Consider the following 27,808-nt stretch of genomic DNA (forward strand, 5'->3'; position numbering starts at 1 on the left):
TGGAGAACAACATTTTGCAAAGATGATAGCTACTAGACATTTAAACTGATAGCTGCTAGAAGGAATCAGGCCTGAGAAGAAGAGAAAGGGAAGAGCAGGCAAAGGAGAGGCTGGAAAGAAACCCCTAAGGCAAGAATGAGCTAATGTGGTTGAGAAATAGGAATGGTCAGAGATGAGATATGAAAGATAATGTGAGCCTGACCATGCAGGGCTTTGTAGGTAATGCTAGAGATGAAGATCTTTACTCCAACTGAGATAGGAAGCTGAGTGGGATTTGAAAGTTTTGTGTGTTGTGACCTAAGTTACGTTTTAACTGGAATGTTCTGGCTGTTCTGCTGAGAACAGAATATAGGAAGGCAGGAGAGATCATTTAGGAGGTTAATAGTCAAGCCAACAGACAGTAATTTCTTGACTGGACTATTAATAGTGAATATGGAGAGAGGGAATGCGTTTGGGTTAAGTTTTAGAAGTAAAATTTACATGACTTGTCAGTAAGGTAGAAATGAAAGGTAAAGAAAGAAACAGAAAGGTAAAGAAAGAAACAGAAGAGTAACCCCTAGATTTTTGAATTAAATATGTGCAGGAGGAAATGGGCTTGAGGGTTTATGATATCAGAAGTTCTGTTTTGGGTTTATTAAATATTCATGTAGAAATATCAAGTAGATATAGAGATATAAGATTCTGGAGTGGCAGGCAGAAGTCAGAGTTGAAGTTAAATATTTGGATGGTATTTAAGGCCATGAGAGAGGATGAGGTCATTTAAAGAGATGTTGCAGATGGAGAAGAGCAGCCCAGAGGACTAGTCAGTTCCACACTGAGAAATTAACTACGAGAGCAGGATGCAGTAGAAGACAAGAAGTAATGTCTGGTGAGAAAGAAGTAAAACTAGCAAAGTGTGTTGTCCTGGAACTGTCGTTTGATGAATAGAATACCTCATTGTCTTTCCAGACCAACTATTTATGTTCCTACTTTACAACAAACTGAGAGTTGCCGCCGGGCGCGGTGACTCACGCCTGTAATCCCAGCATTTTGGGAGGCCGAGGCGGGCGGATCACGAGGTCAGGCGATCGAGACCTTCCTGGCTAACACGGTGAAACCCCGTCTCTACTAAGAATGCAAAAAAAGTAGCCGGGCGTGGTGTGGGCGCCTGTAGTCCCAGCTACTCGGGAGGCTGAGGCAGGAGAATCGCCTGAATCCGGGAGGCGGAGCTTGCAGTGAGCTGAGATCCGGCCACTGCACTCCAGCCTGGGCGACAGAGCGAGACTCCGTCTCAAAAAACAAACAAACAAACAAACAAACAAAAAAGAAACAGAGTTAATGAGATTGGGTGACTGGTCAAAACTAGTAATCAGACGAGTGAGGACAAAAATCAGATGTTATTCATCTTACATACAGAGCTCTTGTGGCCATGAAATACCTGAGGTGGATGCTTGGTTTTTGTCTAGTTAGCATCTCTTTGAGGAACTATCTCCTCACTTCATCCTCATTCCTTGTAGGTGGAATGAAGCCCACTAATCAGACCTTCAATCTTACGGCTCCAGTAACTATTTGGGGTATGAATTAATGATGCAATCCAGGCTAATCAATCTTTCTTAGGAATTGTTTTTTTTTTTTTTTTTTTTTTTTTTTTTTTTTTTTTTTTTGAGACGTAGTCTCACTCTGTCGCCCAGCCTGGAGTGCAGTGGCGCGATCTCGGCTCACTGCAAGCTCCACCTCCCAGGTTCATGCCATTCTCCTGCCTCGGCCTCCCGAGTAGCTGGGACTACAGGCTCCCGCGACCACGCCCGGCTAATTTTTTTTGTATTTTTAGTAGAGACGGAGTTTCACCGTGTTAGCCAGGATGGTCTCGATCTCCTGACCTCGTGATCCGCCCGCCTCGGCCTTCCAAAGTGCTGGGACTACAGGCATGAGCAACTGAGCCCGGCCAATAATCTCTTTCAACTGTGGAGTAGGGGATTACTTTCACAGGGATAATGAGCTGTGAGAATGACGAATGCCTGGAACTGCCAGTGCCTAACTTGCTACCAAGTGGGGGAAGATACTGCTTAAAAATAGGACCAACGCTGAAACAACGTGATAGTTGTGTGAGCGTCTGGAAACTCAGTTGGTCCTGGGGATAAAAGCACAACTCCCCACGACGCCGCTCCTTTCTATTTCACTTAAACTGGTTTGAATTGAGTTTTTAACCATTTGAACTCCCAGAATTTCTAACACAACACTTTGTCTTGTTTATCTGTGTACACCAGCGTATCTCCATCCATACACAAAAGATGCTTAATAAATATTTATTAAATAAGATGGAAAATGAGTATTTAATAACATACCCTGATTTAAAATTAAATCATTAGTTTAGCTATTTAACACTGAAAGGATTTTAAAGGTTTTTCCTCCCGTTACTAGACAAAGACATTTAGTTTTCTGAGAAAACATAGTTTCAACCAAAATTGTTGATCTTTTCAAAATGTCAACATTGACAAGTAAATAATTTAACTTTTTTTTAAAATTTAAGGTCACTTTCTTCTTTTTTCTCTCCCCTTTATTTTCATAGTTCGGTGAATGGACAAAGAATTACTTTAGGACAACATTCATTTAATGGTTTCAGTTGCCTTTCTCTCTCTAGTCTTTAAAGTATATTATCCCATTTACCTTCTTTCCTACGTTTGTTCCCCCTTGGGTTCTAACTTGATAAATTGGTCTTCAACCTAAGTCTTTATAAAATTCCTTTTGTATCTCTAAGTTGCAAATACACCTTTAAGCTTATGAAAAATAAGTTAGTATGACTACTGATATAATCAGTGTTGCCATTTTATTATAACAATATAATTTTTTTCCTTTTGAAAATTGTGAGTGAAGATTATTAGAACTATGAGTCTTCCATTGTGTGGGAGAGGAAATAGAATTTTCAATTATTCCTCATTTTAATGGAACAGAATGAAAAATCTGACTTCTCTGTCTAACTGCAAATGTAGTGGCCATAATCTTGGTATTAATTTTTCCTTTCTGAAATTACTGACACTGCTACCATTTTTATTACCAGAGGGAAAGTAATCCACTATTTTCTGGGACTACCTTAAAGAAAAAAGTAGTGAAATTTTAGCACTCTCTGGGGAAAAAAAAGGAATTTTTACTTTTAAGTGTCCACTTCTAGGGCCTATAAATATTCTGATTCTACCTACCACAGTCTCCACACCTGTAATGTCTTAAATCAGAAACTGTAACAAATCTGGTTTGTGGCTATGAATAGGGTGGGCTCCACTGAAATACACGACCACCAACCTCTACAGTTAACTTTAGTCACTGCATAATTCATTTTTACTACTGCTGTGTTTTTTCTGCTTTATCGAAAGTTATGATTTCAAGTTCTATTTGTACCTTTTCTGGCTTAGTTTGAACCAGATTTTTTTTTTCTTTTTTAATGTCTCAGGTTATCAAATTTATACTGATGTAAAAGTTTCCTTTACTCTCAGCATCTCTCCCTGCCCCCACAATTTTTCACTATTTGGATCAAGGTAGCATTTACTGAGTACTTATTTTCACACATTATGCTTTGATGACTGTATTTAATTTTTCTATTTTTAATGTAGATTTTATGCTACAAGCATCATTGAGGCTTCTGAGATAAGTTCCACCCAGTTGAGTCCATTTCAGGCTTCAGGTAACCATTTTTGTTTCCACAGTGATAAGCTTCTTTATTTAGTTAAGAAGTACATATTAGAATCTGCTATGTATGAAAGAACACACATCTAAATTATATAAGCATAAGAATATTTTCATCAAATACTGATTCAGCATGTCTCTTCAATTATATGTTGTATATGAGGTTATTATAAAATGACTTCTCTTGAATTTCTCTTTCTTATTGAAGCTTAACCTTTGATGACACCTCCAAAAAACATTGAGCCATTCTTAATAAGCTTATTCATTTCAGGCATTAGCTAAATGTCATCTGGTGGCTTGTGTTACATAAATGTTGAATTTAATCATTAAGAGAAATTATCTGAAGTGGATTTGAAGACTCTTCCTTTGATTCTAGTGAAGAGATCCTTTAAGGTAGACTTCACAAACTTTCTCAGATTTGGGTCTGCTACTATGGTAAACGGTCCCATTGATCACTAGAGTTTGTGTGTGTGTGTGCGTGTGTGTGTGTATATATATGTGTGTGTATGTTTTAACTGATGGGCGATGAGAAAGTTATAATTAATAACTTTATTTAGGCAATCAAAAAGATGGGTAAAAAAATTAAGAAGTATTTTTGATGAAATAGACTCGAGCTTAAGCAAAACAATGACCTGACAGACCACATCGGTGGTAGAGAAGGCTGCCTTAATAAATTTATTATGTGTAAAATGAACAAGTCTAAATATGGCTGGTAATGAGACAGTATCTGCAAGAGTATTCATACATGAACATTATATTTTAAGGAGAAATACCATAAAGTGAATAGAAAGCAAATAATTTGAAGACCAGTTTAAAAAACTAAGATAATTTATCCTAAATAATAGAAGGTACAGGAAACTTTACATTGTCTTAATAATATACTGTAAAGACTTTTCTACCAAAATGTAGATTTCATTTTTCTTTATGGCCCCAAGTGGGAGAATTGAGGTCACTGAGGCATGTCTAAGTACACAGATTTTGGCTGCTTGTAAGGAACAGCTTTCTTCCCATAAAGAGAAGTACCTAAGTGGGAACAGAACACTCTCTTTGTGTTTAAGCAAAGGTTGTTATATCACAAAGTGGGGTTGTATTTGGAATTGAAGCATTGAATCTTCCTAACCCAGAGATTTTACTCTATCCTAAGCTATCAAACCAATGATTATTTAACCAGATATTGTTAGGAATTGTGATATAACCCCAATTCTATTCCTCTTCTTGACTCCCCTATTTTTTTTAACAAAGATACATGTTATGAATGTGCCTTTGATAAAAGTATATATCTATATCTACATATATTTATAAATAAATGTCTTTTTTTTTTTTACTTCTTTTCTAAATCATATTCAATTAAAATCAAAGTCATGATCCTTTTTCTTTAAAATGTATGTCTCATATTCATTATTTTTAACTTCTTTTTGTTGCTGGAGCTGCCACATTTTCCCAGATCCTAATCTGCTCAAACTCAAACCAGATAGATAGCCTACTAACAAGAGCCCTTGCTACTAGTATTCTCATTTCTATATTTTCTTACATACTCTACCATACCAAGAATACATTCCTCAAATAATAATTTTATTTCACCTTTTACCTCTTTCCCTTTTTAAAATTTCCTTTGACTACAGATGGTACAAACTCCCAATTAAAAAGTTCACAAATTCCCATAATTTAATTTTTATTATTTACCGAATTTTGTCATTCTCAATGTGACCTTTCTGGTATGGGGTCTGATACCGTTCTTTTCTAGAGACATTGAGACTTGATTATTTGTGTGTACTTCATTCCCCAATTTTAACTCCCATCTCTGAACTTCTATTTCCTTCACTCAGTATCCTGGAAGGTCTAGCTTACTTTCTCCCTGATGTACTTCCTTACCTCTCTTGCCCAAGTTAAACATCCATTTCTGTCTTACTTTTTAGTAAGCACTGTAGTTACATATTTATGTACATATGTGTTGAATAAGCTGGTAGCACTCAATTTACAGTGTTTGAGAGAAGCTCCAGATTTATAATATATCCCTGTTCATTTTTTTTTTTTTTACCAATAATATGGTTTAATTGAGCATATGTAATCACAATTCTACAATAACACATACTTCCTTCAACATTAGACCCTGAGAAAACATGTGGCAATTCTCTGTCAATTTGGAAGGGAAGCATTCACCTATGAAAGAAAATGCTTCCATCAGGTACTTTAAAGTTGAAGAGGCAGAGGACAAGCTATCCACAAGGAATTTGGAAGAGAAGCTTGTTTCGAAGTTGGATGAGCCATGGTAAAATCTCAAACAGTTTGTTATTTTTAGCTCTGCCAATAAATAGCTAATTTCATGCAAGAATTATCTTGCATCTGACCCAGAGCAAAGACTCCCTGGCCGTTCTCTGTATATGTTGATGCAACGGGAGAATTGTTTCATGCTTTAAAAACCAAGCGAGGAAGAACTTGAGAAAAAGAAAAGAGAGTTGTAGGGTACTAAACAATTTTGCTTTTCTTTCTGGCAGACTTATTTGTAACTGAAAAAGAAAAGACTGTCAAGATATTTGGTAACTAGGAAGAACTGAAGTGGCTATTTCCCCCCCACTTTTTTATAAACCTCTTTTTCTAAGTCAGGTTCCGTTAGGAAACTGACTAGCAGGTGGTAGTTAGTTCTTTCTTTCTCTGCTGTTGACATTCAATAAAACAATCCCGTCATTTATCCTTTTATGTATACATATTTCAAAAATCAATGTTTGCAATTTTGATTGCCTTCTCCACAATATTCTTGTGACTTGTGAGAATAAGATGAAGCATTAAAAATAGGTCATTTAGAGAGCAGGCATAGGGAATGGAGAAGTGTAGGAAATCAACTGTTTCATTACCCCAGTCCCTTTCCCAAGACTGCCTTCTAAAATGCTGTCTTTTATTTTCAAATTCATTTTTCTTCATATTCAGTTCACCTTAGCTGGTAAGAAAGGCTTTGATCGATATTTTATTGGTATTACTCATATGAATACTCCTTTGTATTATATAGAGGGCATAAGCTACACATATCTCCTGACCTCACCCTGCCTCTTGTCCTTGCCTGCTGGTTATGAAATTATATTTAAAATGTACATCTGTTTCTTCCTTAATACCAAAGATTAAATAGCAGCATGAAGCCTCCTTCATTTTCTCTTTTTATGTTGGAAATTGAGATTTTCTTGTAATCAGCAAGCAAAATAAAAACAAAAACAAGACAGGACAGGAAAAAAAACGGTATATAAGTAGACTAAATGACTTCCTGTTGGGGAGGTGTTTGCGTGGGGTGCCCATAATCAAAATCATCAATCCTACCCAAGCATGACGCTGGCATAAAACACTACCAAATGAAGACATCCTGTTATTCCTGCATAAAAGGTAACTATTTGGGAAAAGATAACATATTAAGCTCATATAACTGTCACTGTGAGAAAATTTGTCATAATTTTTCAGCAGTCAGTTGGAGGAAAGGAGACTGAGAGAGAACAGGAACTTGCCTGGAAAAAAACCATAATACAATCTGAGTACAATGTGTACAGTGTGGGTGAGCTCCGACATTAAAGATCATAGAGTCATAGAAACTTGAAGTTGGTTAAGTAAAGAAGGCCTAGTCAGATGGGCTTGGTCAGATTTGTATATCTAAATATAGAAAAGGTACAGTAATAATATGGTATTGTAATTTCATGGGACCACAGTCGTATATGTGGTATGTCATTGACTGAAATGTTGTTATGGAGTGCATGACTGTCTATCAGTGTATTGCTCTTCTTATAGCAGAGGTCTCCTTTTTTCCATTCTCATAGGGTGACATGCCCTTTAATCTCTTCTTTTTAAAATTATCTCTCAACATATACACTCTTTAAATTTCTCATTCCAAGATTTTGTTCTCTTCCATCCGCACATGACCTGCATTTATGTATAGGCATTATTTAAATTCTCTTCTCCACGTTTCTCATGTTTCTCTTCTTATCTCCAGTTGGTATAGCCTATGAATGTTTTGCAAAAAAAAAAAAATTTTTTTTGAGTCAGGGTTTCACTCTATCACCCAGGCTGGAGTCCACTGGCAGCATCCTACCTTACTGCAGTCTTGAACTCCTGTGTTCAAGTGATCCTCCAGCCTCAGCCCCCCAGGTAGCTGGGTCTACAGGTGAGCACCATCATGCCCAGATATTTTTGTATTTTTTGTAAAGGCGAGGTCTCACTATGTTGCCCAGGTTGGTCTCAAACTCCTGGCTTCAAGGGATCCTCTTGCCTCAGCCTCCCAGAGTGCTGGGACTATAGTCATGAGCCACTGCGCTTGGCCTGCAAATTTTTTTTTTTTTTGAAACGGAGTCTCACTCTGTCACCCAGGCTGGAGTGCAGTGGCTCAATCTCAGCTCATTGCAAGCTCCGCCTTCTGGGTTCACACCATTCTCCTGCCTCAGCCTCCCAAGTAGCTGGGACTATAGGCACCCGCCACCATGTCCAGCTAATTTTTTGCATTTTTAGGAGAGACGGGGTTTCACCGTGTTAACCAGGATGGTCTCGATCTCCTGACCTCATGATCTGCCCGCCTCGGTCTCCCAAAGTGCTGGGATTACAGGTGTGAGCCACCGCGTCCAGCCTGGCCTGCAGTTTTTGAAATAAATTGGAACTCTTTCCTGTATTGAAACTGTTGCTCACCCTACAGAAACATGGAAGTCGCAACTGTTTTTTTTTCATGTGTGTGTGTGATTCTCTATTTTGTCCTTTGTTTGTCTGTAGTCTTTTTCTTCTGTTTTTCTCTGAATGTTGTTCCTTAGGGTTCAATTGTCATCTCAGTGCTCTTCTTATCCTATATAATCTCCCTTTATGGTTTAATATCTCAGGTATTACTCAATTGTCAATGTTGCCAAACCTGTGATCATTTATATTCGATCATCTAATAAACATCTGCTTATTCCGCCGGGCGCGGTGGCTCAAGCCTGTAATCCCAGCACTTTGGGAGGCCGAGGAGGGCGGATCACGAGGTTAGGAGATCGAGACCATCCTGGCGAACACGGTGAAACCCCGTCTCTACTAAAAAATACAAAAAAAAAAAACTAGCCGGGCGAGGTGGCGGGCGCCTGTAGTCCCAGCTACTCGGGAGGCCGAGGCAGGAGAATGGCGTAAACCCAGGAGGCAGAGCTTGCAGTGAGCTGAGATCCGGCCACTGCACTCCAGCCTGGGCGACAGAGCAAGACTCCGTCTCAAAAAAAAAAAAAAAAAAAAAAAAAAAAATCTGCTTATTCCATAGATGTCTTAAATTTTCCATTTTCAAAATTAATTCTTTCTTTCCCTGAAATAGATTGTTCTATAATATTTTCTATGCCAGTTGTTGAGGCTTTCACCCAGTAATTAAAGCTAGCACACTGGCATTTATTCTTGACTCCTCCATCTTTTGCACAGCTCGTATTTCTGTAATTATCAACGACCACTAAATTAACTCATCAGTGGTTTAGTCCCCCTTGCTAACTAAAATCACCTGGAGAGATTTAAAAATATGCTAGATCAACTAAAACAGAATCTCTGGGAGTAAGGCCCTAGAATTCGTTATTCTAACGTGCAGAGAGGAATGGAAATCACTTTTCTCAAATGTCACTTTTTTACCTCTGCCCCATTTCAGGTCCTCATTGTCACTTAATGGGTATCTCCTATATGTGGCCACTCCGCCTTCAGTCATACCCCATCTGATCCATTATCAACCTGGCCATTAGGGTAAACATTCTCAAATAGAAATGTTATAAAATCATTTCCCTCATCTCTCCTGTTTCTATTATATACACTCTCCCCTGGCTTAAAATCCTTCAATAGCTTCCCCTGAAAAAAAAAAACAAAAAAACCCTCAAATCCTAACTCTTTAATTGGGCACATGAAGCTGTATTTTCACTTACGCACCACTTGCCACTTTTTGCCTTTTGTTTACTGTTCTCTGCTCCCCACAAAATGGAATTTTTTCCTATTCTCTCCTTTTTTTTTTTTTGAGACAGAGTTTCACTCATGTTACCCAGGCTGGAGTGCAATGGTGTGATCTCGGCTCACTGCAACCTCCGCCCCCCAAGTTCAAGTGATTCTCCTGCCTCAGCCTCCTGACTAGCTGGGATTACAGGCACCCACCACCACGCCCAGCTAATTTTTGTATTTTTAGTAGAGACGGGGTTTCGCCATGTTGGCCAGGTGGTCTCAAACTCCTGACCTCAGGTGATTCACCCACCTCAGTCTTCCAAAGTGCTGGGATTACAGGCTTGAGCCACCACACCTGGCCTCTTTTCTGTCTTCACACACAGCTTTCTTTCTTTTATGCCCTTGTTCATGAGCTCTCCTCCGACTAGAATGATCCTCCTGTGATTAACTATTAATCCTATTTATTGTATATGTCTTGGTTTAGTAATTACTTTCTCCAAGCTGGGTGAGTGCCTTTCCTCAGTTCTCATAATGACCTCTGCCTATAGAAATTACTGCTTGTACCACCGGAGTTTATAATAATCTCTTTATGTTCCTCTTTGGAAACAATGACTGGTTCATAATCATCTTTGTATATCCTGATGTCCAGCATAATGCTTGGAATATACTAGATACTTTTAAAAAGGCGTACTAAATAGATGAGTGAATAAGAAATTAAAAATTTTATCAGAAATTATAGCTGATAACATAAAGATAGGTGCCTAATAAGTTTTGTCCCCTAAAACAAACAAGATAATTAAAATAGAAAAAGATCATTTCCTTTACGCTGAGAATAGGAACTTGAAAACCAATAGGGAAGACTTTCTGTAGATTTGCAACATATTAGATCTCTATTGGCATTGTTAGTTACTTCTGTAGGTCATTGTCTTCTGATTTCTATATTTGTTTTGGATCTTTACACTCTTAATTTGGCTTCTTGAGTAGAAAAATGAACATATAACTGGTCTATGTTAATTTTATTCTGATTGGCAGATACTTTTCATGTAATTACATGGTTTTTACACTATAAAATAATGTATGAATTTAGGTTTATTCCTTATAACTTTCAGGGTTCAATCACTCTACATAAATTTGCCAATGTCCAGATCTGGCAAACTGAGTGATGTGATCAATACTAAGATCCCCTTCTGCCTTAAAATTTCTGAATTGATATTTTTAATTAAAAAATACAAGTAAAAATTCAATGTTGTATTTATTTGGTATTAATCAAAAATGCATGGGGACTGTAGAGACATGGTTATAACAAATTCTAATTTTACATTCTTCACAAAAATCTTTAGGGAAAATAAAATTGTCCATATTTTTTTGAATCATGGCTTCTTAGGGAAACACAGAAAATGTGAGAAGGGCATGAAAAAAATATAGAACTGAGACAAAATAACAGGTTTACTCCAAGTTTACAAGTAGCAATATTTAATGCTTTGATATAACTCCTCTTTATTACAAAGAACAGCTATCAAATAAATCACTGTGTGGAAAAGAATTGATCTGGGAATCAACTGGGAAAGAAAATCACAAAGAAGTGATTGTGAAGACATTCATTTCTTCTTCAGATATGTAACTGTTTAATCTGAAATAAACTTTACGATGGAAAACTATTAGGAAAGTTTCTTGCTTAATTTTGCCGTTCTACACTCTGATATTGATTGTTCAGGATTATTGAGCACACATGCTGTCATAAGAATTGTATATAATTGGCCGGGCGCGGTGGCTCAAGCCTGTAATCCCAGCACTTTGGGAGGCCGAGACGGGTGGATCACGAGGTCAGGAGATCGAGACCATCCTGGCTAACACAGTGAAACCCCGTCTCTACTAAAAAATACAAAAAACTAGCCGGGCGAGGTGGCGGTGCCTGTAGTCCCAGCTACTCGGGAGGCTGAGGCAGGAGAATGGCCTGAACCCGGGAGGCGGAGCTTGCAGTGAGCTGAGATCCGGCCACTGCACTCCAGCAAGGGGGACAGAGTGAGACTCCGTCTCAAAAAAAAAAAAAAAAAAAAGAATTGTATATAATTTACTATATATACTCACATATGATAGACATTAAAGGATATATGTGTCTAGTAATAGCAGATGCATGTTTCTGTCCACTAAAGAAATGGTTACAGCTTTTAATAAATATGGCTAAGGGAATGATGTTAAGATTATGCGTGTGTATGCACATATTTGTTCTGGATTTCAACTGAGTATACAAAATTATTATCTTACACCACTTGCATTGGGATCTTCAGTTTTTCCTTCAAGAAGTGAATTATTAATCACATATTTAATTTTAGAGTATTATTGTGGTAGGACTCGCCAGTTTCTTGCTACAACATCTACTCATCCCTTTCTCTTTAGAAACAAACCGGAGCTTTATATTGCTTCCCATAATAAAAAACATATTGCCTTCCAGATTTTGCAGCTAAATTTGGCTATGGGACTAAATTCTGGCCTTGAGCTCTTTAAGAGAGATACTTGTGAGAGTTCTCTGAAGATTGGTTAAAGGAAACTAACTCAGATGGAAGGTCCATTTGCCCACCTGACCTTCCTCTTAGGTTTTAGCCTGAAAATCAGTGGTGATGGCTGGAGAGCCAATAGCTATCTTGGAACATGACGTGATTCTGAAGGTGGGAAGCAAGGCTGGCATGGTACAGAAAAAAGGTGGGAACTTGGGTCCTTGAGAAAATTGTGGAGCCACCATATCTACCTGTAATTCCTACTTTCAGACTTATTTCTATGTGTGAGAGATTTATCTTAAGTCATTGTTATTTTTGTTGTTAATATTGTTGTTGTTAAGCTAGCATTCTAGCTGAGCCCAAGCTAGGACTCAGAGTCTGGTTATATCTGACAGCCCCTGGATCAGCATCCCTCAATGCCAACTATTGAATGTAATGGGTTAATGGTGAATGGAATCTATTTCATGTAACAAAGAACAACTTGTTATGCCCAAATATGACGAGGTCATATTGCTCTTATTTCTCTCTAACTTGAGATTTGGGTCCATGTTCTCTATAAGGACTTAGAAATTGATACTATGGTATTCTGGTTTTGTGTTAGGATGGTCACTGTAAATCTACTTAATAGTAAAAATAAAATCTTGCTTGGAATTGTGAATTAAATGAATTCTCCATTGTGCAGAAACAGGAACAGCATTATATTTTGTATGTAATACTCTTAAACAGTCAATTCATTTATTCGATTAATATTTTTGAGCTATTATGGATTACATAAGTTATGGAGGGGCTTTGTTATTTAGTCAATTCATGTCCAGTATCACAGGGGCCAGTTCTGAATTTGGAGAAAAGAGAAGAAAAGAAAAATTAAAGCAAATGACAAAAGTCTAAATATTTTCCTCAAATAATTATCTTTTTTTTCTTAATTTCTTGTGTTTACAGACTGGAATTTAAGCTGCATTTTTCTAGATGGCACCAGCCTATTGGTACATATATTAATGTCAAACAGTAATGCTCAAATCACATGGGTTCACAGTTGTCTCTACATAATTTATTAAGTATTCTTGCCACAAAGTCTCCCCCTCTTTTCTGGGAGACCTGGGGGAAGGGTCTCACATGTCCTTATGACCAGTTTGCTCACATTACTCATTTACTAGCCACCCTCGTGCTTACAAGATCCTTCATGTAGGAGCTCCACCATTCTGTCTCATGTCAGGATCTTCCAATAGAACACTGCTGTCCTGTAACAAGGCCATATACATGTTCTTTCTAGGTTACAATTTCCCACACTGCTAAATGATGTTGCATTTACTTTAAACTGTACCCTACTGGGGACTGACTTATTCTATAGAAATGAGGTGACTATTTCCCTAGCAACTCTGTCAGCCTGAAGTACTACTGCTTATGTCCTGAGTATCATAAAGTCTCTTATGGAAACATTTCTTTGTGTCCTTATGTATAGTCCTGAAGCACGCATCTTTCATTGTGCTTTATCTCTTGTGTCTCCGTTGGAGGCACCCGGGGTATGAAGTTTTATCCCAGCAGTTATTTATTCCCCATGCACATTTACTTTTTCTAATAATTGGCAGGGAGGACTTCTACTGCCCCATCAGTTTATCAGACAAAACCAAACTCTGAATCCGAGTTTGAGCTCAACTGGGAACCCTGCTACACCAGAACTTAACTTGGATTCCAGATTGCTTGATAAAATAGCTAGCTGACAATAAGCTATAATTTCTTGACTACACACACACACACGCGTACATATGTACATACACGTACATATGTACATACAGCAGTTCCCCTCATCCACAGGATATGCCCAAACCCACAGTGCATGCTTGAAATCTCAGAAAATACTGAACCCTATATATACTATGAGTATTCTAATACATATATAGCTATGATAAGTTTAATTTATGAATAGTCACAGTAAGAGATTAATAACAATATTAATACAATAATAATATGCTACAATAAAAGTTATATAAATGTGGTATTTTTCTCTTTCTCAAAATATCTTATTGTACTATACTCACCTATTTTCAAACCCTGCTTGTCCACAGGTAACTAGAACCAAGGAAAATGAGATGGCAAATAAGTGGTGAGGAATGCTACCATATCTCACATACATATATTTCAAAATATGTCAAACTATACACCTAAAAACTTATAATTTATATCAACATGATATGCTTGATACCATAGGCAATGCCATTTTCTCATTAAGTCATTTCTTTCAGTTGCAAAACACCATATAAAAGGAGTGGCATATGCTATAACATGTATTTTGGGTATTTTACATTTACCCAGATATGAATATAAGTGATATACTTAGTTATAATGTTCCCTTAAGCCACTGTTTTGCTACATGCTTCTATACATTGATTCTTCTAAAATTTATTTTAAAGGTAACACAGTTTTTTTCTTTTACAGTCTCCCCTTAGTAAATGTAGCTACTACGACTATGAGTAAAAGAAACACGGATGGGTGGAGGAGATATGGAGAGGCCAGCACTTTTCTAGATAAATGCAATGTGAAAACAAGGAACTACTCTTTAATTACTGGCACAGAAATAATGACAAGGAAACAAAATTACTTCCTGAATCACACTTTATCACCTGACTGGTTGCAAAGGCACATTTTTTTTTTTCTGTTTTCGTCAAATTAAAATCTTAACCATGTAAATTCAAGGCTGTAAAGGACAACTCAGGATCCTTCACAGTAATAATTACAGTATTAAAATTCTTATTTGCTAGAAAGTGGTTAGAACCATTGAGAAACATTTTATCAGGTTACGTGGTTAGAGAAAGATTTGAAAAAACAAAATCAAAAACAAAAAACTCATTGTAAAATATCAGAACACCTGAGATGTCCAAGCTGTAAAGTGTAATACACGCTATCAACTGTAGTGGAAAGAAAGTTCCAAAGTACGAAATACAGAGCAATTGTTGGTAGCATGAGTGGTGGGATTGAAGTAAACTGAAATAAATGGAAGGCATTTGTTTAATCTACGATCTTGTTGAAAGACAAGTCCCAGCACAGTAGCTTTCTCTTTTAAAGACTAGCCAGATGTTGGCCTTCTTAAGAGCACAAAGAATGGAACCACAGAAAGAGATAACAACGCTGGTAGAGAACGGTAGCTACAGTAAGGTTGTTTTTAAATGGATAGAAATCTATATAAAGGTGACTCCGACAAAACATAACAGCTGTCTCCTCCTCAGTCATTTAGGCAGACACTTGCACTAAGTAAAAAGGTGCAAGGTCTTTATCAGCAATTCCCATTATCTGGTACTTTTATTGCTCTGGCATGATTAGCAGAGACTACTTGGCCACCGTTGGCAACTATTTGCTTTTTCGTCAGCCTGATGTTTGGTCTGCAACCCCTCTAAAACTAACAGCAAAAGAGAAACTCAGAAACTTAGGAAGTTTTAGTTGGCAGGCTGGTGTCACCCTTAGCCTACTCTCTGTGAGCTATATTCTGCATTTTAGAAGCTCGCTGGCTGTTGCTCTTTTTGATAGCCAACAAGAAGCAACGTCATAGACCTGTTTGGCTGCTGTCCTGTGTAGAAGGGTTTGGCAGCCCTAGGGAGATGAATTTCTCCAGCGTTGGACCCGCCCAGAGCAGAGAAGCAACACCCTTCCAGCCACTACTCTGTTGCTATGAAACAAAAGACTAGGAAGGTAAGCGAAGCAGGAAGTCCCGCCTTTCAGCCCCAGACGGCTTTGGCTCCCGTTCCCGACGCTCACGCCCACCTGCCACCCCTTATTGGTTAGCTCCTTCGTGCCTTGCATCCCTTCTTCCATTTCCTTTCCCGTTTCCACTTTCGTTCCCGGGCGAGTCCAGGCCCCTCATTTCTCTCCGAGTCCAATTCCTTTCTGACGTGCTGCGAGCGGGCCTTCCTCTGGGGCCATTGTGTACTGTGGAGGACGTGGACGGGGCGGCAGCGCGAGGAGGACGGACGCCTCCCGCCCATTGGCTGCACCCGCTGTCGGGCAGTGCGCGGGTGTGCGGCATTGGCCCAGCGGCGCGCGGCCCCGCCCCCGCCCCGCCCCGAGCCTGGGTCCTGTGTGTGCCACAGGGGTGGGGTGTCCAGCGAGCGGTCTCCTCCTCCTGCTAGTGCTGCTGCGGCGTCCCGCGGCCTCCCCGAGTCGGGCGGGAGGGGAGAGCGGGTGTGGATTTGTCTTGACGGTAATTGTTGCGTTTCCACCTCTCGGAGGCCTGCGCGCTGGGTTGCTCCTTCTTCGGGAGCGAGCTGTTTCAGCGATCCCACTCCCCGCCGGGGCTCCCCACACACACTGGGCTGCGTGCGTGTGGAGTGGGACCCGCGCACACGCGTGTCTCTGGACAGCTACGGCGCCGAAAGGCAAGGAGGGAAGGGGTCGCCGGGGAGGCTCCACACTTCTTACCGGCTCGGGGGTCCGGGGGTAGCCAGGCGCGGGCCAAGGAGGAAGAGGGGACAGCCCCGGCTCTCAGCTGCAGCTGCCGTTGCCGCCGCCGTCCAGTTTGAAGTGGGGCGTTTAAAGACCAGAACCCGCAGGCCGGGGAGGAGGAGACGGAGTCCAGGCAGACGGCGGTGGGGATTGCAGCAGGCGGCCAGGAGGCGCGTCCACCCAGGCGCCGAGCACACAGTGTCCCTCCCGCGCCCGAGACGGACGGGGCTGCGGGCACGGGAGGGACAGTTTGTCCCCTCCCCGTCCACCTTCCTCCCGCAGCTCAGAGCCGAGGGGCCAGGAAGGGGCTTGAGCGGGGAAGGGACACAGGCGTCCTGAAACAAAGCTTTGGGTGAGAGCAGAGGCGAGGAGCGAGAGAAGTGAACTCCTCGTTTCCGTGGCCGCTCTTGTCAGTGTCTCTCCGTCTCTTTTCAAATGGGCTATTTGTGTGTTATTTCATTTGGTTCTTGGGAATAACGACCCACCGCGTTGATTTAAAGAAATGTGTTCGTGTGTCCGTACTTGGTGGTTTTAGTGTGGGACATGTCGTGCGCCTTTGTTGACACCAGAGCTGTCCCTTACGTTTGTGTAGAATAATCTTTATGTTTATATAACTTGGAGAAATCTAACAGAGTGAAAGTGAAGTTTCTGCGTAAGGCTCCCAAAATGTATGATAGGAGCTTCAGTTGTTCTAGTATTTTGAATTGGAATTAAAGCAGGAGGGGAAGAACAGTCTGTTTTTTATCTAGGAAACCTGTTTAAGTTTTGTTTTATGAGTTGGGTATTAGTTCAGCCTTAGCTACTTGAAACCTGAGCAGGGTGCATCTTTAACTCTCAGTATTGTAAAAGCAAATCTAGGATCATTGCTCCTAAAACTACTGTGTGTAAAGATTGAGAGTGTAAATTCACAAGCTTATTGATGAAAATGAATGTGGAACTTTTGGTTTTGCTCTCACGGATGGAGGAAGATACAGTGGGTACAAGTTAGTCTCTTTAGTTTTCTGGTGGTAAGTATTTTCGAAATCAACTAACTTTTCTTTTTTTAAATCTGCCTTTTAAAGAACTAAAATTCCAGATGGCAAACTCAATGAATGGCAGAAACCCTGGTGGTCGAGGAGGAAATCCCCGAAAAGGTCGAATTTTGGGTATTATTGATGCTATTCAGGATGCAGTTGGACCCCCTAAGCAAGCTGCAGCAGATCGCAGGACCGTGGAGAAGACTTGGAAACTCATGGACAAAGTGGTAAGTTCTGTCTGACGTTGCCTGTGCGAAACACTATTCACTTTGTCTGTGGTTTCTCCAGATTTATTTATACAGTTAATTAATACCAACCTTTGTTATGGCAACAGTCTTTTGATTTCAATTCATCGTTTTTCTTACTTCAACTCTGTGTTTTTTGAAAAGTTGGATTCAAAGACTTTTTTTTTTTTTTTTAACCTTTTGTGCTTTCTACTCTTTAAGGTTCACAGTTCCTCTACATGACTCTGTATGCAGAATTTTACCATTGGCTGCTTTTTGTTGGTGTATGGCCATAGAATGTTTGGAAGTGTTTGTTCTGTCTTCTGTGAGGTTGTGTTGCTCTTAGATAACAAAAGAGTACAAGCAGGTTATTTAAGCCTTTGATGGACCACTCATGACAATCATCTGGTGTGATACTGAAAATATTTACTGGGGAAAGAAACAGATTAGTTCTTTTTAAATTTTTTTTTCCTTTTTTTGTTACTTCGTCCACTGAAGTCTTGAACTCCTCAAAGTCATCCAGAAACAGATTAGTTCTTAAGTGTAGAGGCAGTATTTGAGGGAGTTTCCATTTTCATCTTTGAGAATTCATCTTCATTAAGAAACTTTTTTTGTTGTTAATGGGAGAGTTAACAGTTTCTTTCATCTACTATTCCATTTTGAAACAGGAAACCTTTCGATGGCACATTGTTTATTATGAAAGGAAAATTTATGTTGGGGGTGGTGAAGCTGAGAGTATCAGAAACCTCTGTGGTTTCTGCATGTTGCTTTCAGACAAACTATAATTTCACAAGAAGAAATCAAGATGGGTGTCAGTATCCAGAGAAGTCAATCTGAATACCTTACAGAGATTTACTCAGAAACTGTAGCTGTCAGTATCCTACTTTACTAAGTATGATTATAAAATAAATTTAAGATGTAGCTTGCGGCTTTGCAAAAATTAATAATTCTTTTTTTTTGAAGCAGTAGCACTGTCCTGTATTTATTCGTAAATGTTTGTAACACATTATGTCTTTATTTCGTAGATATCTGGGGCTAATTATAAGTTTAGTTGAAGCAAGACTTGGTATGTTTATAACTGAAGAAATGGAGGTTTTAAAAAAAAATTCCTTTATAGGGATGTGCCAGAGCATCCATGAAATCATTCATCTTTGCTTTGATTTGCTCCTGTCTGCAAATATTGGCTGTAAAAAGCCACTATCGGTAGTAGTAGTAGTAGTAGTAGTAGTAGTAGTAGTAGCAATACACGAATGTGACAAGATTTCCTTTATTTTCATTTATTCTGATGGAAAGGACACATAGATGAATGACTGGCCTGTCATTCTACAGGCAGTGGTGCTAAATGCAGAGCCAGAATATTTTTGCCAGATAAATAGCCTTAGTTTTGGGCTTCAGTGTGACCTATTTAAGCTTCTGCCAATTTATTCAAATTGTTATATTAAAGTGCTCCAGACAGAATGATATCATAGTGTCAAAATATTGCAACTTGCTGCTTGGGGTTGAGTTTTGATTTTAGCATTGGATACTTTAGAATAAGGACTATTCAATTGGAAAAATAGCACATATTTGGCAAGCACAATGCTGCCTATCTTTTCTTTGCTAACGAGTGTGCATTTGAAGGTCACTCTCACTGCCTAAATCATTAGTTGGGGTAAGAGAAGGAATTCAAGGTTTTTCTCTAACTTACCTGCTACATAAGTGGACAGCAAATGGTTCAGATTCTATAAAGGGGCTGTTCTTTTTCCCCCACCCTCCATCTTTGAGTGGTCAGTGTTTGTACATTTGTGAGTGTTAGGACATCAAATCAAAAAGATTTATATAAGGAAGTGGTGAGCTGTAGTTACTATAAAATCATTTTTGAAACATTAAAAATGATGTACACGATTTTGGTCTATAACTGGTTGTTAACATAAGTTTTATTCACTTTTAATTATTTCACCATGAGTTATGGTACAATAGATGGCTATTTGATAGTTAAACATCTGCTATTATTTATTTTATTAACCCTTTTGTGGGTTTAGGTTTAGTCTCTCCAATTGAGAAACTTGACTCAACAAGGAAATCTATTATCAAAAGTCTCTACTTAGTGGGATGTGGGTGCGGGTGTTGGCAAATGTACATTGCCTGTTTATCTTCATTATTTGTCAAAGATGAAAATGGTTGTGTTCATTTGTGAATGTACCCAGGGGCTTTGTGGAGAGAAATCACATAAATTATTATGAAAGAATTCGATATGTTTATTTTTACTCTAAGATACAGTAAATAGAAAGGCATTGATAATCACTAATTGGCAGTATATTTTATTTAAGTGTGTAGTGCAGAAGCATCCCCCTCTTTTGTTTATCTTTTCTTATTTGTTAGTGGTGAAGGAAGTGGCTCATAATATCAACAATGTCCTGATGATTACATCAGGGGCTTTATTATTAGTTCTGAAGTTAATCCCTTGACGCATTACCTTTTTAAAAAAAATAACTGCGATAGCATGAATTTAGTTTGTGAATAACAGAAAATAGCAACTTTCACGTCTAATTGGTAGGTATGTAAAAGGCGGAGTTAAGTGTATAGTTACTATTTTTTTCTTGTGACGCCTCTTTGCAAGGGTGGATCTTGGAAGTACAAATATGAACACAAACTTCAATTTCAGTTTGTTCCAGCCACCAATAAAGGAAGATAACTGTTTTTTCAGGGAATAATGAAGCAGTCTTGGGTTGTAGGGTAATTATCTAATAGGTATGTAGTTTTACCATTTCTTGGCCTCTAGAATTTAAAATGGTCAATTGAAATTCTTCCCAATTAATGTTCTGTTTTCAGAGGGCAGGCTTTTTCTCTAAGGTCACTGAGAATAGGAGAACGTAATTGCTCAGTTGTCTCCTTATAAGATGTAGAGTGTTTTGTAACAGAAAATCAGTAGCACAGAGTTAGCACAGTCCATGTTTTGAGGAAAAGAATAGTAGATAGTAACACATCCCAAAACGTCCCATTTAAACAGATTTTCTGGCCTTAGCGCCTTAGCTCTGTGTGTCAGTGTCATTTGCTAGCCGACCCGAAAGCCCTCACATCAGTGGATGCTTATTTGATACAGTGATGGAAGTAGTAGTCATGAATACATATCTAGGGTCAGGTGTGCCCGGAATGAAATATGGAGTCTGTTCTGAAGCTACTCAAGAGACAAGGTTTCTTAAACACTTAATAAACATTTTTTGAGGGCTTCCTGTGTTTCCACTGAGTGCTTGTTACTGGGGATATGAAGCTAGACAAGACATAATCCCGCCTTTGACCTGTCAAGGAACTCAGAGAACACATAAATGGATAATTGCCATGTAGTATGGGAAGGGCTGTATTACAAACCCAAAGTACAGTGGGAACAGAATAGAGAACATCCTCCTTGTTTTTCTGGCCAGTGTTCAGACAGTTTTCTTTCTGGATTCTGCTGGCCATTGCCTTTTAGGAACAGCATTAGTGTGTTCTTGTTGGAAATGCTGAGGTGAGAGTAAGGAAGTGATTGCTAATCAGTATGGTTGGAATGATAATTTATTAATGTGAGGTTCCTGAGCATGGTTTTCACGAGAATCTTAGCCAGGTGATGGAAAATAGAAGAAACAATTTTCCGTCTAATAGATACTAAATATACTGAGCATATGTGGGTGCTCCGGAAATTAGAAAATAATTAATTGATGCTAAAGAGCAAAGCACATTGAGTACCTGCCTCAAATTTTTGTCTTGCTGTCCTTGTCAATTTTTTTAAATTGCATTACCGAAAGAATTTAAAAAGCACTTAGGAAGTGATGATGCCTATTAGGTTTTTTCTGCCTTTTGCCTTCAGTCTAGTTAGTACATTTTTCAAGCTTGAAATATAATTCATACTCTTTTTAATTTCATTGTGATAATAATATATTTTAAAGTTTGTCAATCAAGGATGCTTGGATTATATACAAATATTTTAAAGAACACAAGTAAACTTTCTTTTCTAAGCTGAGTTCCTCATACCTCTGAAAGATATTCCATGTGGAGTAAAACAGGTTTTAGATGCCTATTGTTTGTGTTTACTGATTTGGAGACTCTTACCTTCTTAGAGCCATAAAACAGGGGATATCATTCATTCGAATTATGCTTCTTGACCTATTTCCTTTTCCTCACTGAAGTTGTTCCACCTTAGCAGAATCAATGGATCCTAGTAGACTTGGTTAGGGGATAATAACAAATCGTCTGGACAGTTTTGTTTAGTACTCAATTCAGTTTTGAATTTGTATTGTAGTAAGTGAAGTGATCGCAAAGTCTGGTACATGACTTCTAAGAAAAGCTTGATAAAGTAAAAGATTTAAAGGAATCCTACCAAGACTTACCTTGATTTGTCCCTGCGATATAAAGCAGTCACATAATACAGGCCTTAATCAGTTAGTAATCTTTTAACTATTAAAAAATTTTTAGCTTTCAGATTTTGAATCTATTTCTTTCTTCTTTTTAAAAGGTGCTTTTTGTGCTGTCTATTGATTTCATCATTCATTTATCAAATCTCAGCTATGGAAAGATAGGCCTTTCCAAACAGCTATGCCATAGAGTAAAATGTAATAAGTGCTTTAAGGTAGTATAAATAAAGTGCTGAGATGTAGTACGTGGCAGAGGTGAACCGTTGCTTGCTAAATAGGCCTTTCCAAACAGCTATGCCATAGAGTAAAATGTAATAAGTGCTTTAAGGTGGTATAAATAAAGTGCTGAGATGTAGTACGTGGTGGAGGTGAACCGTTGCTTGCTAAGGGTGAAAAGTTGGTGTAAAATGAAGCATGGAAGAGGTACTGTCTCGTTCATGGGCTGGATTCCAGTGAGATGGAGGACATGTTAGGTTGAAGGAATGATAGATTGTTGAGTAAGAGAGGGGAAGTTAGGGGAAGATGATAGAGGTTTGGCTTTTGTCAAAGAATTTTGTCTTAATTTATTTGGTAGAAAACCATTGGAGGCTCTTAATCAGGGAAGGAAAACATCAGAGCTGTGCTTTGATAGAGTACTTACTTGACTCTGCAAAGCTTGGATTAAGAGAAAAAAACTGAAAGCAAGAGTAATGATCAAGAGGAATTAAAACAGTCTGGGCAAGAAATAATGAAATGCTGGCCTAGATAATTGGAAGTAGGTATAGCAAGTGTTGGTTCAGATGTGGGAGGCATTTTGGAGGTAAAATCTACAGGTGTTGGTGACCCCTTAGAGTTAGAGGACAAAAGAGAAGATGCAGTGAAAGTGACTCTTGAGGTTTTCAGCCTAGTTGACTTTGAAGGCAGTGATGCACTTAATGAGGTAAGGAACGTAAGAAGGAAAAGAGGAAGTGTGGGGGTTAGTTTTTGGCCGTGCTAAGTTCACCATGCCAGAGTGAATTTCATTTACAGTCAGAAAATTAAGTGTACAGTTCAAAAGAGAAGTAGAAACAAGAGACACATATTTGGTAGATATTCTCATAGAGATAGCATTTCAAGCTATAGAACTGCCAGAGATTTCTGAGGAAGAGTAGAGGGAGCAATTCAGAGAAAAAGTCAGATAATTGAATTTTGGGGCGTTTGAGGGGTGTAATTAAATACCAGAGAAGGGAAGAGAATCTACATAGATTAGTGATGAGAAAGGTAGAATTAAAACATAATGATTTCCTAGGTAGAAACAGCTTTAAGAAGAAGATAAAATCTGAAGTTCTGATAAAACTAAGTTCAAATTCAAGTGGAGAAAACCAGAAAGGGTGAAAAGTTGAAAAGTCATGGAATTGTATGATTAGAGGCCATTATTGACCTTTATAGAGCAGTTTAACTTTTGTGATGGGGCAAGATTAAAATGTGTATGTGGATTATTTAAAATGGTTCTAGAACGGTAACAATAATGAAAAGGAAGGGAGTTCTGTTAGCTTGAGGATTTGAACATGATAGAAATAACTGGGTGTGTGTGTGGGTGTGTGTGTGTGTTTATGTGCACACACCATAGAAGAGATTCAAAGATTGGTGGGGAAAAAAAAAGATTGATGGGAAAGGATGTAGTTAGGGAATGGCCTAAGATGCAAGAAGAAAGAAATAGAAGCAGTAACATTCTAGATTAAACTGTGGGAGGGAAAGACTAGGAACAAGTAGAAGGGTTAATCTTGGTGGATAAATGTAACTTCCACTTACAGAGGAGGAAAGCGAGGGAATATACAGAGAAGTTTTGAGGGCGTTTGTAAATTTTATATTGGGTTGTCGGGAAGTGATTTAAGGCGTAATATTTATAGTTTTAAATTTTTGTATCATGAAATACGCAATATATATATTTTAGTCTTCTAGCAATTAAGTGGGTAAATAAGTAAAAAATTAAAATGGAAATCAATTCTCATCTTTAATATTAAGTTCATCTTACTATACACTTGCTGTGACTTAAAGGATATCACAGTGCTATTTTTATCTACTCTGGTTGGGCATATATTAATGCTATTCTTACCTTTTAACTAAGGTTTTTTTGTTTTTTGTTTTTAAGTATTTGTAGGTTGCTAATTTTTTCTAGTAATGAAAGACACATTTTGAAAATATCCAACAAATTTTGTAGGTTTTTAACATGATAACATTTAGATAATTGTTGAGCTTATATTATCTTATAGTATCAATGAAAAAAGTATTAATAGTTATAATATTCTACCTGCTAAAGGATTTTAAAAAATATTAAAGCCCTACATCTTTTCCTGAGAGCCTCTTGGGTTTGAAGAAACCAGAGGATTCCATGTCAGCTGACAGGAATACTGACCTGGGCTTAACCTTATTTCCTGCTTTTCTGCACAGAACATTCCAGACTTTTTAAGGGTTTTAGGCAGCATGAGTAACTTTATGAGCTAAATGAACTTTTAAAAATCATGATCCTCAACAAACTGCTCAGTGCCCTTGGTCTAATTTTCATACCTTTGCAAAATCTGCAGGGATTTTGCCTTGTGATGGAATGTAAAATATGGAAGGGAGAAGAAATATTAGGAAGGAGATAGGGCTAACTATGTTCTGGACACAGTGCATAGCACTTTACATTTACTCTTGTAAGAATTATAATATCCTAAGAGGTTTCCAGAAGAAGAACCCTGCCCAAGGTTGTAAAGCTAGTAAATGTTAGGGCCAGATCCTAGGTTTGCTTGATTCTGATGTCTGTGTTCACAGTATGAAGAATCAAGCACACTCCTCCATGGAATAATATGATGCTTCCTTTTTCCAAAGGAGTAAATCAAAAGGGCATTCCCCTCCTCCACTCCCATATTTGATATTATCAAATTCTTCTCCAAATTTTATACTCAGTTTTAGGCAGCTTTATTCAATATAGTTGTAGATATCCTATTTGTAATATAATTTTCCTGAGAGGTTCTTCCTTACTTTGTTTGCTTCCTCCTCCTCTTCCTCCTTTCTGCCATCAAATATTTATTGCACGTCTATATGTTTATTGCAATATTTATTGCATGTCTTTCTGCCATCAAATATTTATTGCACGTATATGCAAAGTTCTATATTAGGTGATAGAGACAGACCAATGAGAAAGACTGTTCTTCACCTTTAAGGAAGTTCTATTCTCATTTGGAAGAAAGAGTGAACAGAATATACAATTGATATTTTAATTATAACTAGTCAGTTCTTTAATGCTGCTTCTTAATGTCAATCTTCTGGAGACATCTTCATGGAAAACCGTAAAGGACTTGGTAATTTTCTCTAAATTCAGCTGTAGTGGACTCATGATCAATTTTATATGCCAATTTTGTTTTGCCCAATTAATATTCTATTAAAAAGAGTGTATGTTTTATACTTTTTTACACTTTATACATTTTTATACTTAATAAAATACATTTTTATAATTTTTATATGTTGTAATTATTTGCTGCATTAAAATGGAAAGAACCCAAAGAACTCTTCAGTACCTTTTATTATAAAGAGAGAGATATATATATATACGTGTATATATATATACACACACACACACACTTTTAGGTAACTGTAGTAAGAAACCTCTTCTAACATTTACAGGAGGACAAACAAAACTTTTTGTTTTGAGATGGAGTCTCACTCTGTCGCCCAGGCTGGAGTGCAGTGGCATGATCTTGGCTCACTGCAAGCTCCATCTCCTGAGTTCACACCATTCTCCTGCCTCAGCCTCCCAAGTAGCTGGGACTACAGGCGCCTGCCTCCACACCCAGCTAATTTTGTTTTTGTATTTTTAGTAGAAACAGGGTTTCACCGTGTTAGCCAGGATGTTCTCCATCTCCTGACCTCATGATCCGCTCGCCTTGGCCTCCCATAGTGCTGGGATCACAGTTGTGAGCCACCGCACCTAGCCCAGGGCTTTCTATGTTGTCTTTAAAAATGAGGTAGTTCACTTGAGAGTATATGACTTGATTCAGTGTAACTGAATGCTTCATGAAGTGAGGTGTGCTTTATAATGAAAGTCTTATAGTATAGGCACAATTCCTTACTGTTGAAATTTTCATTGTATTTGGTAAAGTTCTTCCCTATGTTTCACAGGCTGGTTTGAACCTTGTTTGCAAGGAGTATACTATCTTATCTAATACATTTTTCTTACCTTTTGGCTGGAAGTTTTAGCTAAAGCACAGTCAGAAAACTCTTTAAATGCAAGATTATTCCAAGACTAAGTAATGACTTTGAACATTCCTATAGCATTAGTGAATCCTGCTTTTGTATTTGTGCTTTTGCTTTGATATGGTTGAATATATGTATTTAAATACATATTTATATATTGGAATGCATAGCCAATTTATTAATAATATATTTTTATCTATGTGAAACAATGCAGACTACATGTACAGAGAGAGTCTCCTTAAACATTTCTAATACATTTAAGCAAATATAAAAGTCATTTGTATATTGGTATGGAGACAGTTCTTGATTCTCAAGACCAGCTATCAGGGTTCTGAGCAGTAACCTTAGTTAGGTTCTAGTTCTGTATTTCAGTGTTGACATGTCAAAAGGAATTGGTACTGGTGATTTCCAAATTTTTTGAGTCAATGAGTATAGTGGAATTTTCAGCCTAATTCCAATAATAAATGTTTTGCCTTTTAGTTCAAATGAAAAGAGCAATATTGCTATCGAACCAATTATTTTATGCACCAATCGGTGCCCTAAAAAGTTCATCATTTTATAATGTGACTACAGATTTGTTCTATATCAAAGCTCTTCTGTATTAGTACCAACCTTCATTCTAGGAAGCAATTTAGGTATTTCTAGAAGAGGTGTAACCATTTGAATCTGAACTTGACCCTTGTGGTGAGCTTGATTTTCTCTCTAATATACTGCTTTTAGAAAAGCAAATTTTCTTTCCTGGCTTTTGCAACTCCTTGCACATAGCAGGTACTCAATAAATATTTATTGAATGGAACTGAATTTGACCTGCTTAGAAGTCATAGTCCTGATGTAGGGTTATTCATTTTTGGCAGAAGCTGTCATAAATCACAGGGTTTAATAGTAATCCAACTGATGAACTGTGCACTCAGCGGCATACCGTAGTTCAGCATTGTATATTGCACTTTCCCAAGTGCAAATTTAGACAACAGTTTAGCCTACAGGGCCTTGATGAGCTGACTCTGGCCTATTTCACATCTCTCGTACTACTCACTCACAGCCTTCCTTCCTATGCTCCGACCTTTTAGAATAGCTGCATGTACTCCTCTCTTAACATGCTTGCTCTCTGGTGTCTCTTAAGCCTTTGCACACTCCTTTGCCTAGAATACTCCTTTTGACAAAGTTAAGTATGTGTTTCCTGACAGTCTTATGTGGAAATGAGTGAGCTGCTGCTTTTCTCCTGTAGCAGTTTGTACTTGCCTCCATTATAGCACTAAATTCTCCTGTAATTCTTTTCCTAAGCCACCAGTCTTTCCCACTAGACAGCTGCTTGAGGGCAGGTGTGTGATTTATTACTTTCTCTGTTCCCTAGAGCCTGAAACAATGCCTGCCACATAAATGTTTGTTGAATTAACAAATGGGTCCTGAACTTTATGTAAATTTGCAAATGGAATAAAATAAAAATGTAAATGAGTTTAGCAGGGATCATTAATTATATGCCTAATTTTAATTAAATTGTGATATAGTTAGATCAGCCCGAAATTCAGAAGATG

The 27,808-nt window shown here is 38.2% G+C and overlaps 2 protein-coding genes across 8 annotated transcripts in view; one reads left to right on the forward strand and one right to left on the reverse strand.

Moving 5' to 3' along the window:
* LOC102146126 (uncharacterized) overlaps positions 1 to 17,020 on the reverse strand; it is a 200,944-nt gene extending 183,924 nt beyond the window's left edge. Inside the window, exons 1-2 of the mRNA XM_065539332.2 lie at positions 16,998 to 17,020; positions 15,830 to 16,385 (exon numbers count right to left, since the gene is read on the reverse strand). Of these exons, the coding sequence (XP_065395404.1) occupies positions 15,830 to 16,385; positions 16,998 to 17,020 (579 nt within the window). The remainder of the gene's footprint in view (positions 1 to 15,829; positions 16,386 to 16,997) is intronic.
* CBLB (Cbl proto-oncogene B) overlaps positions 16,137 to 27,808 on the forward strand; it is a 214,374-nt gene continuing 202,702 nt past the window's right edge. For 3 of the 7 annotated variants that reach the window (XM_005548241.4, XM_005548244.4, XM_074033535.1), the window contains exons 1-2: positions 16,137 to 16,408; positions 17,537 to 17,718. In XM_005548241.4, the coding sequence (XP_005548298.3) occupies positions 17,551 to 17,718 (168 nt within the window). In that variant the 5' untranslated portion in view covers positions 16,137 to 16,408; positions 17,537 to 17,550. Of the gene's footprint in view, positions 16,409 to 16,610; positions 16,828 to 17,536; positions 17,719 to 27,808 lie in introns of those variants that run through there. The other 4 variants (XM_005548242.4, XM_045384596.2, XM_005548243.4 and 1 more) reach the window with 2 other exon arrangements.

The sequence above is a fragment of the Macaca fascicularis genome, chromosome 2 (assembly GCF_037993035.2).
Source record: "Macaca fascicularis isolate 582-1 chromosome 2, T2T-MFA8v1.1".
Classification (NCBI taxonomy): domain Eukaryota; kingdom Metazoa; phylum Chordata; class Mammalia; order Primates; family Cercopithecidae; genus Macaca; species Macaca fascicularis.